This window comes from Bufo gargarizans, chromosome 6 (genome assembly GCF_014858855.1).
Source record: "Bufo gargarizans isolate SCDJY-AF-19 chromosome 6, ASM1485885v1, whole genome shotgun sequence".
Classification (NCBI taxonomy): Eukaryota; Metazoa; Chordata; class Amphibia; order Anura; family Bufonidae; genus Bufo; species Bufo gargarizans.
In genome coordinates, this window is record NC_058085.1 from 109352281 (window position 1) to 109369053 (window position 16773).

Genomic DNA, 16773 nt, shown 5'->3' on the forward strand with positions numbered 1-16773 from the left:
ATGTCTAACCCCGTCAGTCAAGGGGAGGGGTAGTGTGCAGAGCACAGGGGGTGTTACAAAGCAGTGCTCCAAGGATTTAGCCCTGCCCCCTGGTGCTCAAACTTGCTCATCTACATATGAATATATCTCTGCAGCTGTTTAGCATACAGACTAAAGAAAGGTATTGTTTTAATCAGCATGACGAGTTGATCATACTGACAGAGCCTCTTTAAGGCATACTAGGGGAGATTTACTAATCCTTTGTGGAAAAACTGGCATACATGCTTTGCACCATATTTATTAAAGTGGTTGCCATGTTCTAGATATTGATTACCTTTCATCTGGATAGTTCACTGATGTTGATATCACAGTTTGCTACTTTGTCTCGTTCTCACAACCGAAAACGACCGCCAGAAGTACAGTCGGGAAATCCTTGGTGTAGTGTGCGTCGATGTGTGCGCAATTCCTCCAAAATAATGTCTCAGAAATAGGTCCCAATAATGTGCCTGCCTCCAACAGCTAAGCAAGGTTTATTTATACCAGAAGCTGGAAGGCGGTCTTACAATCATGACCAATAAGGAGACAGGTTATGGTATGAAGTGGTTGGCTGGCGAAGATATGAATGATCGCGCAAACTTATGTTCGCACACTTATTCGTGCCCTTTCCGTTGCCACGCTTATCCTTGTGGATGAAGAAACCCTTGTTCGACGGTCCCCATCCCTCCCGCCTCAGCCGGCGCTATGACACTGGTATCCTGCAGTAATACCAGGCCAGGCACATATCAGCTACAGGTCAGGACGACCAGACCATCGTGCGAAAGTCTCTCGGCAGATGCGAATGAATCTGCGCATCTCCATAAGATAGATGGCGACCATACGGCGAACAATAATTTTTCCACAACAATGTCAACTTGGTGGGGATCCGGTACCTCCTGTAAATCAGCTGCTTTTAGCTGGCGGGGCAAATAACATTGTGGAGAGAGCTGGAAGTACACAGATCAGGATTACTGAATCTGCCCCATTGAAGATTAAAACTAGCGTTTCTTTTGTCTGTGTTGTGTATTTTTTCTTTCATTTTCAGTTTTTTTGCTGTGTTTGGCTGAGGAGATGTTTACTGTGGTGTGATTACTATGAGGGAGTGCAGATGAATTGTGCCTTCACATGTGTATGAATAATGTGCAGAGCTCTTTTTATTAGATTTACCTTCCGCCTTGTTTATGTTGTGTATGTTTGACAGCTGGTTGTTTTGCTAGGTCTAATCTGTATAGGGAGTCGTGGCAGTATGGTGTATTTTCCAGCAGCATTGTCACCCTGTATGTGTACATGGATTACCGGTAGACTCCTCCTTCCCTCTCTTACTGGAAGCCTTTGAACTTGGTTAAATCTGGAACCAGGAACACATCTCCCTGCTTTCTGCTCTGCGCACACACAGACCTCTGCACAGCTCACAGCAGACGTATTGGCCTCTGCCTTCTTACTCAGTAAAGGCCACATACTGAGTATACTGACTGAAGGCTGGAGATAAAGTACACACCCAGGTTTTCAGCTGGTAAGCTTGTCTTTTATACCTGCACTTTTCATTACAGCTAAGATTGACATACAGTGAGGAACAGAAGTATTTGAACACCCTGCGATTTTGCAAGTTCTCCCACTTAGAAATCATGGAGGGGTCTGAAATTAAGATTGTAGGTGCAATCCCACTCTGGGAGACAGAATAAAAAAATATAAAAATCAAATTGTATGTATTTATTTATTTATTTATTTTAAAGAATTTATATGTCTTGCACTGCTGAACATAAGTATTTGGACACCTGAGAAACGGCAAGAATTCTGGCTCTCAAAGACCTGTTACTGTGCCTTTTAAAAAGTCCACCTGTACTCCACTTATTAATCTAACTTAGTTGCACCTGTCTGAGCTCTTTAAAGACACCTGTCCACCCCACAGTCAGTGAGACGCCAACTACTACCATGGGCAAGACCAAAGAGCTGTCAAAAGACACCAGAGACAAAATTGTGGACCTCCACAAGGCTGGAAAGGGCTACGGGGCAATTGCCAAGCAGCTTGGTGAAAATAGATCAATTGTTGGAGCAATTGTTAGAAAATGGAAAAGGCTAAAGACTACTTTCAGTCTCCATTGGACTGGGGCTCCATGCAAGATCTCACCTCGTGGGGTATCACTGATGATAAGAAAGGTGAGGAATCAGCCCAGAACTAGAAGGGAGGAGCTGGTCAATGACATGAAGAGAGCTGGGACCACAGTTTCAAAGGTCACTGTCGGCAGAACACTACGCCGTCATGGTTTCAAATCATGCATTGCACGGAAGGTTCCCCTGCTCAAGTCATTACATGTCCAGGCCAGTCTGAAGTTTGCCAATGACCATCTGGATGATCCAGAGAAGGCATGGGAGAAAGTCATGTGGTCAGATGTGACCGAAGTAGAACTAAACCTCACTAGTGTTTGGAGGAAAAAGGATGGTTGCATCCCAAGAACACCATCCCTACTGTGAAGCATGGGGGTGGTAACATCATGCTTTGGGGGTGCTTTTCTGCAAAGGGGACAGGATGACTGCATTGTCTTAAGGAGAGGATGAATGGGGCCATTTATTGTGAGATTTTGAGCAACAACCTCCTTTCCTCAGAGCATTGAAGCTGGGTCTTCCAACATAACGACCCAAAGCACAGAGTCAGGATAACCAAGGAGTTGCTCCGTACGAAGCATATCAAGGTTCTGGAGTGGCCTATCCAGTCTCCAGACCTAAATGCAATAGCACATCTTTGAAGGGAGCTGAAACTCCCGAAACCTGACAGATCTAGAGGAGATCTGTGTAGAGGAGTGGGCCAAAATCCATGTTGCAGTGTGTGCAAACCTGGTAAAGAACTACAGGAAACGTTTGACCTCTGTAATTGCAAACAAAGGCTTCTGTACCAAATATTAACACTGATTTTCTCAGGTGTTCAAATACTTACTTATGTTCAGCAGTGCAAGACAAATAATTTTTTTTTAAAGAGGACCTTTCACTTGTATAAACTATGTGAACTGAGTATGCTGCCATATAGGGCGGCGCCCGGGGATCTCACTGCACTTACTATTATCTCCGGGCGCCGCTCTGTTCTCCCGTTTATAGGCTCCGGTACCTTTGCTCCTTAAGTTATAGTAGGCGGGTCTTCCCTTGTCCTGTGGGCGTCTCCTTCTCCTAGGCTGCAGCGCTGGCCAATCGCAGCTCACAGCCTGGGAGTTTTTTTTTCTCCCAGGCTGTAAGCTGTGCGCGGCGATTGGCCAGCGCTGCAGCCTAGGAGAAGGAGACGCCCACAGGACAAGGGAAGACCCGCCTACTATAACTTAAGGAGCAAAGGTACCGGAGCCTATAACGGGAGAACAGAGTGGCGCCCGGAGATGATAGTAAGTGCAGTGAGATCCTCGGGCGCCGCTCTATATGGCAGCATACTCAGTTCACATAGTTTATACAAGTGAAAGGTCCTCTTTAAATTCTGTCTCTGAGTGGGAATGCACCTACAATGTGAATTTCAGACCCCTCCATGATTTCTAAATGGGAGAACTTGCAAAATTGCTGGGTATTTTAAATACTTCTGTTCCTCGCTGTATCTGTAGAAGTATGTAAAGTCTTGTATTCCAAGCCCTGGAGGACTAGTGTCTTTCAGATCCATTGATTAGTAAGCAGAGCTTTGTCTCCTTAACTTTATTTGGCTGAACAAAGTGAAAGCTGCTTTCCAGCTTTTAGTCATGTGGAGATGTGGCTCCGGGTGCACTAGTTTGTATTCCTAGCACCCTATGTACATTTATGTCCTTTATCAACATGGGAGCTTCTCTCCTTGTTTATTAGTAGGGATGAGCGAATCGACTTCAAATGAAACATCCAAAGTCGATTCGCATAAAACTTTGTTAGAATACTGTACGGAGAGAGCTCTCTTTACAGTATTAGAATGTATTTGCTCCTATGAGCCGAAGTTATTGCTTTGCGAGACTTTGGGTAATAACTTCAGAAATTAATTTCCACTGTAAAAAAAACTTTTTACCAAACTCTGGTTTGGTTCCAAGGTACCTCTTGGAACAGAAACAAAGTTCGGTAAAAGTTTTTTAACAGTAGAAATGAATTTCTGAAATTATTACCCAAAGCTCATAGGAGCAAATACATTCTAATACTGTACAGAGCGCTCTCTCAGTACAGTATTCTAACAAAAAGTTTTATGCAAATATACTTTGGATGTTTCATCCGGAAGTCGATTCGCTCATCCCCATTTATTAGTCCAGCCAGGCACCCAATACATGGGGTGTGGCTACAGGAGAAGGTACACCCGATGGACCACAGTGAAGCATGCATGCAAATATTAACCCAGAATTCATGTGCCAAAGAGAGAGAGATTTGATGTTAGATCACATGTCGATGATTTGATCAGTGATTTCCATCAGTGATTGGGAGCCCAAACCAAGAATGGAGGCCAACAGATCTTATCAATGGTGAGAAATTGGAATGCAAAGTAAGACTACTTTCACACTTGCTTTTTTGCCTGATCTGGCACGGATTAGCAAAAATGCTGATGATACAACCATCTGCATCTATAACGAACGGATCCGGTTGTATTCTCTTTAAAATAGCAATGATGGATCTGTCATAAACTCCATTGAAAGTAAGTGGGGAACTGATCAGTTTTCTATTGTCAGCAGATTTTGTCAGAGATAACGGATCTGTCCCTATTGGCTTGCATTGTAGGTCATGCCAGATCCGTTTTGCTCTGCATCCCATGACTGAAAGAAAAGCAAGCTGCGGTTTGCTCTCTGGTATAGGAATGCAGCCAAACAGAACGGAATGCATTTTGGAGCATTCCGTTCTGTTCAGTTACGTTTTGTCCCCATGGACAATGAATGGGGACAAAACGGAAGCGGTTTTCTCTGGTATTGAGATCCTATGACGGTTATCAATACTGGAAAATGTAAACGCAAGTGTAGAAGTAGAACGTTTTTTTTATTTTAGTATTTGGTCATTGCCAGACCATGGCTATTATCACATGCAATGTTTTCGTGTCTCTTCCATGTCTGTATGTCCGTTCCACAAAAAGTTAGCACGTCTTATACATACCTGCAAAATGCGGACCAGCGACCATTTAAATCAATAGGTCTGCAAAAAAGGCAAAATGCAACATGAATTTCACACAGATGTCATCTATATCCTGCAGATTCACGTTTTACCGATCGCAAAATACATATGGTCGTGTGGGCTTAAAGGGTTTGTTACCAGATTTAACCCTATTAAGCTAGCTGCCATTAGCGATGTGCTAATGTCAGCTAAACCTAACTAGCCTATTCCTACTTTTATCTATGCCCCCGTTACGCCAAAAATTAAACTTTTGTAATATGCTAATTAGCCTCTAGGAGCAGGGGGGTCGTTTCTGCTCCTAGAGGCTCAGTTCTCCCACCTTTGTCGCCTCCCTCCAAGTTCTGATTGACTGGGCCAGGCAACACTCGCATCTGTCTGCCAGCCCTGTGCCCTGGTGAAATCTCGCTCCGTTCAGCATTCGGCGCAGGCGCGGTGAGGGAAATACGCTCGCAGGCTGCCAGCTTCCTCACCGCCACTGCACCGAATACTGAACGGCGCGAGATTTCATCCAGTAAAACGGCTAGAGCAGTGCTAAAGCCCGCCCATCATAGCTGGTGACGTCAGCGAACGCAAGCTGGGCGGAAGTTTCCACCCGGCAGCGTTATTGTAAATAAAAGATCGCTTGCCCTGTGCGATTTAGCAGGGATTAGGTCATGCAGTATTTTTATAGAGCAGATTCTTACGGACGCAGCGATACATAATGTCTACTTTTTTTTTCATTTATTTTAGTTGTGCAAACTAATTTAAAAAAAAATGTTTTTAGTGTCAAGTCTGAGAGACATATATATATATATATATTTTTTTTTTTTCAATTTGTCAGTGGCTAAATGGAATTAAAATTGGGGAAGGGGATTATAAATTTAGTACTCCATGGAAGTGTGCTACTCCCTGAAGCAACCAATAATGCAGAGGCCCGGATGATCGGGGCACGTGTCGCACTGAGTGGTGGTGTCCTTCCATGTCCCCCTCCTTTTTTGGGTCTGTTCAATACAGAATCTCTCCCCTCGTACACACAAAACTTGTAAGTGTACCCTGTGGTACTGTCATAAAGTTTGTACAGCTTCACGCCATACCTCGCCCGCTTACAGGGAACATACTGGCGGAAAATGAGTCTCCCCTTGAAAGCAATGAGACTTATCAACCGCGACCTCCCTTCCAGGTACATAGGCCTCCAAAAATTTGCCCTCAAAGTGATTGATGACCGGCCTGATGTTGTACAGGTGGTCATAGGCAGGATCACTTTGGGGGGGGGACATGCTGCATTATGTGCTTAATTCAGGCATTTCCAGGTGGCCTCAAACCGGGTACGTGTCATGGCTGTACTGTAAAGTCCGGTCGAGGACGTCCCCACTCCAGTAATGCCTGACGCAGGTGTTTTTTTTTTTTTTTTTTTTTTTACTAGGCCCATGTGCAGCACGAGGCCCCAAAACGTCCTTATCTCGGCCTGCACTGACCGGAGTCCACCCACCGTCCCTAGGCAAAATAATCATATTCAGTGAAGCCCACTGTGGGAATTCGGATTCCTGGTTGACCAACAAAATCGGGAATTTCAGGCTCAAGATGCTCTCAAAAGGCTCCGTGGACTTAACTGGTGGGCTGGAAAACTAGTACGAGCCCCAGAGCTTCTCGTACTAGTGTGGGCCACAGGGTCCCTAGCATGGCAGTCCCTTTGTTCCGCCGCCTTGGGGGCTCATCATCGCTAGATGATGAGGAGTATGCGGATGACAAAAGGAAAGGACCCATCCTCGTCCTCACTGGGGCTCTCTGGGTCGGAGGCAAGCTGGATGTATGCCTCCTCGTCCGAGAACATCCGGCTGGCCATAGGGGAGCGTGCGTGGGTGGAAATCTTTATTTAGTGTGTATGTGTGTGTGTGTGTGGGGGCACAGGTGTTCGCAGACTTTGCCCTAAAACTAATAGAATTTTTTTTTTTTAAAGGCCCCAAAAAGTGAATTTTTTCAAACTCTGATCAGTGGTGGAGTGTGCGATGCGCTAACAGTGGCCGTTTTTCACGTTCCTTATACGGAACCATTCATTTCAACGGTTCTGCAAAAAAAAAAAACGGAATGTACTCCGTATGCATTCAGTTTCCGTATTTCCATTTTTCAGTTCCGTTGAAAGATAGAACATGTCCTATTATTGCCCGCAAATCACGTTCTGTGGCTCCATTCAAGTCAATGGATCCGCAAAAAATAAAAAATAAATAACGCATACGGAAATTGCCTGTTTGATTTGAGCAGGCGCTGTGATCGGAAATACACATGACGTAAGATTATTTAGTAAAGCGGATGTCTGGAGAGGTACAGTAGCTTGGTGTTTTCCAAGCGCTGCTGTCACTTTGCTGTAGTGTATTGCTGGTTTAGTGATTTGCCACCAATTTCTTTGATAAATCCACCTATGCTGGGGTGAGCACTACTGGGCAAATTTACAGTGCTGCCCATAATTATTCATACCCCAGGCAAATTTTGACTTAGTTACATTTATTCAACCAGCAAGTAATTTTTTGACTGGAAATGACATGGGTGTCTCACAAAAGATAAGACTATGTACAAGAGGCATTATTGTGGGGGAAAAAACATTTCTCAGCTTTTATTTACATTTGAGCAAAAAGTGTCCAGTCCAAAATTATTCATACCCTTCTCAATAATCAATAGAAAAGCCTTTATTGGCTATTACAGCAATCAAACGCTTCCTATAATTGCAGACCAGCTTTTTGCATGTCTCCACAGGTATTTTTGCCCATTCATCTTTAGCAATGAGCTCCAAATCTTTCAGGTTGGAGGGTCTTCTTGCCATCACCCTGATCTTTAGCTCCCTCCACAGATTCTCAATTGGATTCAAGTCTGGACTCTGGCTGGGCCACTCCAAAACGTTACTGTTGTTGTCTGCTAACCATTTCTTCACCACTTTTGCTGTGTGTTTTGGGTCATTGTCATGCTGAAATGTCCACTGGGGCCCAAGGCCAAGTTTCTCTGTTTTCGTTGAGAATCCTCATGTATTGCTCTTTTTTCATGGTGCCATTTACTGTGATTAGGTTCCCTGGTCCATTGGCTGAAAAACACCCCCAAAGCATTAGGTTCCCACCACCATGTTTGACAGTGGGGATGGTGTTCTTTGGGTTAAAGGCTTCTCCTTTTTTACACCAAATGAAGGAAACATCATTGTGACCAAACAATTACATTTTTGTTTCATCTGACCATAACACAGAAGACCAGAAATCTTCTTTGTCCAGATGAGCTTTTGCAAAGGCCAAGCAAGCTTTTGTGTGCCTTATCTGGAGAAGTGGCGTCCTCCTTGGTCTGCATTGTGCAGTGTCCGTTGGATTGTCTGCCTTGAGACATTGCCACCAGCAGAGCCCAGATTCACCAGGATAGCCTTGGTGGTGATCCTTGGATTCTTTTTCACCTCTCTAACCATCCTCCTGGTCAGCACAGGTGTCGCTTTTGGCTTCCGACCACGTCTTCTGAGATTCTCCACAGTGCAAAACATCTTGTATTATTTTTTTTTTGCTCAAATAATGCCTCTTGTACATCGTCTTTAGTATCTTTTGGGAGACACCCATGTCATTTCCCGTCAAAAAATTACTTGCTGTTTGAATAAAAGTAACTTGGTCAAAATTTGCCAGGGGTATGAATAATTATGGGCAGCACTGTATGTATACCAATGACCTAATATGTTGGTAGAGCTGAAGGGAAGGTCCCATTACTCATTGCTACATGCTCAATTGGTCTTTTTGTACACTGACAAAAATTTGGCTCAATTTTCAAGATTGAATAATTATCCCCCCCCCCCCCCCCCCCTCTTTTCCAGAGCTCCGTGCTACAAGATGACGCAATGGAACCAGTTGCAACAGCTGGATACCAGATACCTGGAGCAGCTGCACCAGCTGTACAGCGATAGCTTTCCTATGGAGCTGCGCCAGTTCCTCGCACCATGGATTGAGAGCCAAGATTGGTAAGATGGTGAGATATGAGGTAGCAGCTAAAGACACACTTATAATGCTAGCAGAATTGAAGGAAAGTTTGAGAAAATAAAGCAGTTTTGTTACTGAAAGGGGTTGTCTCACTTCAGCAAATGGCATTTATCTTGAGCCAATGTTAATACAAATATCACTATCAATCCTTTTAAGACCCTTGGCACCCTCTGACACTTTGCCCGAATCCCCTGAGGACGCCAGTTTATCTGGTGAAACATGCTGTGTTTGAGCAGTTTTTAAGCAGTGTGTGCATATGGATTATTTTGAAGAAATCTAATGAGAACTACAGTGACACTATAGTGTAGGACTAGCTACTAGGGAGCGGGTGGTCAGCGCGCAGCTACCTGGTAATAGCTGGAGATATAGAATACCCTGGAAAAAATATATACAAGGAAATATATACAAACCATGTGACACAGCTCATAGTTATAATTATCTTTATTTATTTTTTACCCTTTAATATGTACATATTAAATGTTACATTTTAATAATTGGCGTATGAAACAAATAGGGCACCCATGGGTCCTAAGGACAGTTTGTGAATAATATCATGTTAATGCAAGGCACTTACTAATATATTGTGATTGTCCATATTGCCTCCGTTATTGGCTTAATTCAGTTTTCCATCACATTATACGCTGCTCTTTCCCATGGTTACGACCACCCTGCAATTTAGCAGCAGTGGTGGTCGTGCTGACACACTTTTGGGAAAAAGTGCCGACCATTGGCCAGGACAATGGGAGTGCGAGTAGGCCTGCTCCTCTTTCTGTAGTGGGCACACTGCGCAAATGCTGCTGGATGGTAGATTGGTCGTAACCATGGTAATGATTAGTGTATAATGTGATGGGAAAAATAAATCCAGCCAGCAAGGGAACCAATATGGACAATCACATTATGTTAATGAGTGCCTTATATTAACTCTCTCTACATGATAAATGCCATTTTCTGAAGTATGACAGTCCCCTTTAAGTCATTTTGCATGCACATAGAATTCCCTTGTGTTCTGAGGCTTCATCGCCACTCGCGATTATTGACTTTTGAGAATACCAGGAACTTTGACCACTAAGGCCTCTTTCACACTTGCGTTGTCCGGATCCGGCGTGTACTCCACTTGCCGGAATTACACACCGGATCCGGAAAAACGCAAGTGTACTGAAAGCATTTAAAGACGGATCAGTCTTCAAAATGCTTTCAGTGTTACTATGGCAGCCAGGACGCTATTAAAGTCCTGGTTGCCATAGTAGGAGCGGGGGAGCGGCATACTTTACAGTCCGCGCGGCTCCCGGGGCGCTCCAGAATGACGTCAGAGCGCCCCATGCGCATGGATCACGTGCCATGCGATCACGTGATCCATGCGCGTGGGGCGTACTGACGTCACTCTGGAGCGCCCCGGGAGCCGCACGGACGGTAAGTATGCTGCTCCCCCGCTACACTTTACCATGGCTGCCAGGACTTTAGTGTCCCGGCAGCCATGGTAACCATTGAGAAAAAGCTAAACGTCGGATCCGGCAATGCGCCGAAACGACGTTTAGCTTAAGGCCGGATCAATGCCTTTCAATGGGCATTCATTCCGGATCCGGCCTTGCGGCAAGTCTTCAGGATTTTTGGCCGGAGCAAAAAGCGCAGCATGCTGCGGTATTTTCTCCGGCCAAAAAACTTTCCGTTCCGGAACTGAAGACATCCTGATGCATCCTGAACGGATTTCACTCCATTCAGAATGCATTAGGATAAAACTGATCAGGATTCTTCTGGCATAGAGCCCCGACGACGGAACTCTATGCCGGAAGAAAAGAACGCAACTGTGAAAGAGCCCTTACGTTAAAACAGTGTTGATGTCCAATTCACGTTGCCATTTTTTTTCCATAAAGAGCTCACTAAGATGCAGTAGGCTCCTGCTTTTTATGGTTTATTTCCTGGCAGCCTCTTCTCCCAAGTTAGACAAGAATGTGAATAGATATTTAGTTTTCTATTCTAGATGTCTTGTGAAAGAGACAAGGCTCATGTTACGTGAAAACAAAGAGCAGATTTTAGCCACACAACAAGTAGTTGCTAAAGCAAAGGAAGAAAAAGCTGTCCTCTTGATTTGCAGGAGTTCTGAAGTGACTATAAAGTGAAAGTATTTGCAAACAGCTTAGTAGCTGCAGCTATTTAAAGGGGAAATTCAGACGTTGAATAATAAACAGTCTGCAGGGGTATTTGAACCTATGTATAATTCCTTTATTGTTGGAAATGTCTGACACAGCGCTTATAATAGACCAACACTGAAATCTTTCCCCTGTAATGTGCGAATAAGATTTATATTCCCAGTGGCAAAAAAAAAATATTTAGCAAGTGAAAGCTTAAGGCCCCTTTACACCGCTTGATGTTTGGGCAGATTATCGTTATAAAATATTTGTACTAATGCTTGTTAACGGTAATCTGCCGGTGTAAAAGTGCCGCCAACTACCCAATGAACGCTTGTTTGTTGGTTATTGGTATCGTTGGTGCCGTTGCCTAAATCATTGTTTGCTGGCAGCAGATCGTATCGTCTAAACAGCCTCTGCTGCCAGCGAACGGTGATTCTGTATGGGGACGGGCAATGGCTTTACGGATCACTGCTCACCATACTGTGGAGGAGATCGTTGCATGGAAGGAACCTTTCCTTCCCGATAGTAGTCAGCCTCATCTGTCGGTGTAAAGGGGCCGTTAGAGAGAATCTTTCCTTCCTCCTCATTAATTTTTATGCTTTTATATAATAAGGGTCCATTCACACGTAAGTGTTTTTGCGGTCCGAAAATTGCGGATCTGAAAAACACTAATGCAGGCCATGTGCGTTCTGCATTTTGTGGACTGCACATGGGCGGCCCTATGCTAGAAATGCCGATTCTAATCCACAATTGCAGGCAAGAATAGGACATACTCTATCTTTTTTGTGGGGCCATGGAAATACAGATGCGGACAGCATGCATTGAAATGAATAGGTCCACACCCGTTCCTCAAAATTCCAGAAAGAATGCGGACCCAGAACAATGGATGAGTGAATGGACCCTAAACTTTATTTTTCCTTTTAGTTCTTACAATAAAGAAAAGAAACCAAACACAGTATACAAAGTTAGGAGCTGGTTGCATTTGTTGGTCCTTTTTTATTTATTTATTTTTTATTTTTTTCAGGCTTCACTTTATCAATCCTAGTAACTTTTCTAGCCATTTCTCTGTATGTCACCCCATGTAAAAGAGGCCTTAGACACACAAAATTCCCTTCTGCAGCAACTCTGCCTGATAGAATGAAGTTTACAGCATATTAGAAAATGATATGCTACTAACATTGGTTTGACATTTATATTTTTATTAACACAGATGCATGCAATTTTTGATGATGTTACTCAGTTTTGAGTCAGAAAGCCCATGTCCGCCAGCTGTTGTGTAGTTACAGGTCCCAGGGTGCTTTGCCTGTTAAACCTTTCTCTAGTTAGTATAACAGAGACCCTGTTCCACAGCAGCACAGCTCTAACCCGCTCATGTCTGGAAAGAAACCCTTCCTCTGGTCACTTACACTACTTATTCTGCAGGGGATTTGCTGCCAGCAAGGAATCTCATGCCACCCTGGTCTTTCACAATCTTCTGGGAGAAATAGATCAGCAGTACAGTCGCTTTCTGCAGGAGTCAAATGTCCTCTACCAGCACAACCTGAGGAGGATAAAGCAGTTTCTGCAGGTAATAAGTGGCGGACTGTAAAGTAACCCTTCACAACCATCATCTTTTACCATTGTTTTTCTGGCACTTGTCACAGACCCAAATTCAGTCATACAGCCATGCTCCAGTATGTTCAAGGGCTTATCCAGTTTATATAAAAAACACACACGTCTCTCATGACCTAAGTGGCCATGTGCCATACGACTGACATCATGGATCTCATCACTAATCAATGATGTCAGCGCTGAGCACTGATTGGCTGCAGCTGTCCTTGCTGTGGAATATAATAAGTGAGTGGTGTGTGTGTTATTTTTAGTTATACAATTTGCTGTTCTTTATTTAGTTAGTTCGTTTTGAGAAACTAGATAATCTTTAAAAGACTTGTCCCATCACAGGTAATCCCTTTAACATGGGAATTGTGGGCTCCAGAGGCTTTTTGATGGATGATTGGGTGCCCAGTCAGATATTTGTTGGAGTTCAGGTTTACTAAGGTTTCCACTAGATTTGTACCAGTTCCCACCACAGGTTTCCTCTGCTCCCCCCTAGTATAAAGAATAGCCTAAAATATATTTTCAGACTGTTTCACGGTTGCTTTGATTTGTTTCCTTAGGCTACTTTCACATCTGCGTCTTCCTTTCCGGTTTGGAGATCCGTAAGAGGATCTTAAAACCAGAGGAAAACATTTCAGTTTTGTCCCCAGTTATTGTCAATGGGGACAGAACTGAACGGAGTGCACCAGAGTGCATTCTGTTTCGTTTTGTTGCGTTCCCATGCCGGATACAAAACCGCTGCCAGCAGCATTTTTGTGTACGGCATGGCACACTGATCAAGATGGATCTTGCATGAAACACAATGTAAGTCAATAGTGCCGGATCCATTGTTTTGGATAAAAAAAAAAAAAAAGATCCGGTGCCCATTGACACCGGATCCGTGGTTTTAGTGCCGGATCCATCTTGTTCATTTTAGAGATAATATAACCGGCTCCGTTCTGAACTGATGCAGATGGTTGTATTATCCATTGCATCGATAATACAACCATCTCCATCAGTTCAGAAAGGATCCGGTTTCTGCTGATCCCTTACACAGTTTTATCCACAGTAGCTGTTACTGAGTTGTATATGTATTAAACATTTAATTTTACTCGTTACCCTGGCTCCTCACTGCCACCCTTCCTCCTCCCCTCTGCTGCAATTACTTCTGCACTTCATTGCTGAACCTGAGCCAGCAACTCCTGCAGAGCCATAAATTTACAATGTGGACAGAGGGACTGTGGAAATAACAGTGGGGAATCTGGTTCTGCTCTCATCCAAAGACAAGCTGTGCTATGCGCAGCCACCTCTTTTGTTTGGCCTGGTAGCCTTAGTGTTATCCCCTTGTATAAGCATGTACAAATTAATAAACCTTAAATCCTTTGGCTGCACATGCGGAGATTGTAATTACAGCTGTTACAGACTTGCTTCTAGTAGTTGCATGGCGTTAGTAGCAGCTATGGGATTTCTTTCTTCTCTGTGCAGAGAACTGCAACATTGCTTAACTAGAACTCGGGACCCCCTTCAACTTGAGTAACAGTGTCAGTCCATGAAGTTGGACCCCCATCAATCAGCACATGATTGCATATCCTAACAATATTTAATTCTTGTGGAATTTGTATTTGCAGAGCCGCTACTTGGAAAAGCCAATGGAAATTGCACGTATTGTGGCCAGATGCCTGTGGGAAGAGGGGCGGCTTCTGCAGACTGCCGCCGCTGCTGCTCAGGTTTGTATTGAGGCGAGAATGTCTGTGTGGGCAGTATTGTCTGGATAGTCACTTTTCATTACACTTTCAACGCAGCAAAGCAGTAACTCAAAACAATGGTGATTTTTGTTCATATTCTCTGTCTAAATCCCATAATCTGACATAATAGCGATGCTGCCATAGAGACACTACTGCCATTGTCTGCACTGGAGTCCCGGACTAAAAAGAAATCTGAGATACTGTGTGTGTCATCACTGCCACCCACACAGACATTTAATAAGTACATTTGTCCATATAAGCTAAACCCCCCCAGGAGAAGATTTATGGCATATCTGTTTGCAATGTAATCCACCGTAAGAGGGTAGTTTGAGTAAGGCCTCAAAAAAATAAAACATGTCCTATTCTTGTCTGTTTTGCGGACAAGAATAGGCATTTCTACAATGGGCCGCCCATTCCGTTCCACAAATTGCAGAAGGCACACAGGCGGCTTCCGTTTTTTTTGCAGATCCACGGTTTGCAGACCGCAAAAACTTAACAGTCGTGTGCATGAGGCCTTACACAGTCACATTAAATTTAGTAGAACGCTCTCAAATGCTTCACTTCCCTTGAAGGGTTGTTCCATCTAGCTGGCCCCAGGTTGCAGACTTTTTTTGGGAAATGGCCTAGCAGGGATGCACTCCCATTATAGTGAATGGGAACTATGTTAACAGTATAACGGAACAAGCTATGCTGTGGAAACAGCGAGATGGGATAACCCCTTTATAGGGAACTTGTCATCATGAAAATGCAATGTAAGCTTCAGGCACCATGTTATAGAGCAGGAGGAGCTGAGCAGATTGATATTTAGTTTTAATGGAAAAGATTCAGTATACCTTGTATATCAGTCATTGAAATTGGTGTTCATTCTAAGCTTTGAAGTCCTGTCAGTGATTGACAGCTTTCCCTCTATGACTGTGTATACAGAGCTGTCAATCACTGATAGGTCCGCCTCCTTGACTTCAAAGCTCAGAATGAGCATATAAATGAATGAAATACAAGTTTTACTGAATCTTTTTCACTAAATTATATGTCCGTCTGCTCAGCTCCTCCTGCTCTATAACATGCTGCCTGCAGCTCAGACACCATGTTCAACGTTACAAGTTCTCTTTAAGTGCATTTAACCTCTTAGTGGCGCAACTAAGTTTAGCTTTAAAGAGGTTGGCTGCCTTTTGGGGGTTATTTGGCAAACTCTTCTGGCAGATCGCTGCATGTAAATGCAGTGCTCTCCTCTGCTGTCGAGCAGGCCATTGCCGGGAAGGAATGGTTCTTTCCTGACAATCGCCTGCTGAATTGTCCCATTTAAACGATCTTTAGGGTGTACACAGTGTGTATCTGTATGCAGAAAATCCGTCTGAGATCCACCCCAAACCTACATAAAAAATGCACTCAAATCCGCACTATTTATTGTGTGGTTATTATGCGGTCATATTGCAGATTTCCTGTTTAACCACTCCATTAAAGGGACACTGACAGGCCCAAAAAGCATATTTAGGTGTATATATGACAGTACAGGTCATATAAAGTTTATTAGAATCATCTAAGTATCCCCCCCTGTCCACCTTATAAATACAGTAAAAAGAAGTTTTATAACCTGCTTTCATCGTGTTCAATCTGCCCAAGGGGCGGTGTTTCATATCAACTTGCGCCCAGCCAGCCTCGCCACAACTGCCGTTTGAAGCGCCGCCCAGCTAATCAATATTCACTTCGCTGGGCGGCTACTAGTGTTCCCAGCCATCTTCAGCGCATGCGCCCTGCACCCTCACTGACCGGGATCGCATCGCGCCTGCGCACAGTCTGATTCCCAGAGGCCAATGCAGCCTCTGCTTAATGCGCATGCGCTGGGCACAGCAGCGCTTCAGAGTACCCGCCCAGCGAAGTGAATATTGATTAGCTGGGCGGCGCTTCAAACAGCAGTTGTGGCGAGGCTGGCTGGGCGCAAGTTGATATGAAACACCGCCCCTTAGGCAGATAGAACACGATGAAAGCAGGTTATAAAACTTCTTTTTACTGTACTTATAAGGTGGACAGGGGGGATACTTTAGATGATTCTAATAGACTTTATATGACCTGTACTGTTATAAATATATATATATATATATATATATATATATATATATACACACACACACATATATACCTAAATATGCTTTTTGGGCCTGTCGGTGTCCCTTTAAAGTCTCATCAAATGTCATTCACTTTGTTGGTACTGTATTACACGTTTGCATTGTTGAAAATCCATGCGGAATCTGCAACACATGC

General features: G+C 43.9%; 1 protein-coding gene across 3 annotated transcripts in view; it reads left to right on the forward strand.

The window, feature by feature from the left end:
* STAT3 (signal transducer and activator of transcription 3) overlaps positions 1–16773 on the forward strand; it is an 88818-nt gene that overhangs the window by 32317 nt on the left and 39728 nt on the right. For all 3 annotated transcript variants that reach the window (XM_044300000.1, XM_044299999.1, XM_044299998.1), the window contains exons 2-4: positions 8903–9046; positions 12617–12761; positions 14398–14496. In XM_044300000.1, the coding sequence (XP_044155935.1) occupies positions 8919–9046; positions 12617–12761; positions 14398–14496 (372 nt within the window). In that variant the 5' untranslated portion in view covers positions 8903–8918. The remainder of the gene's footprint in view (positions 1–8902; positions 9047–12616; positions 12762–14397; positions 14497–16773) is intronic.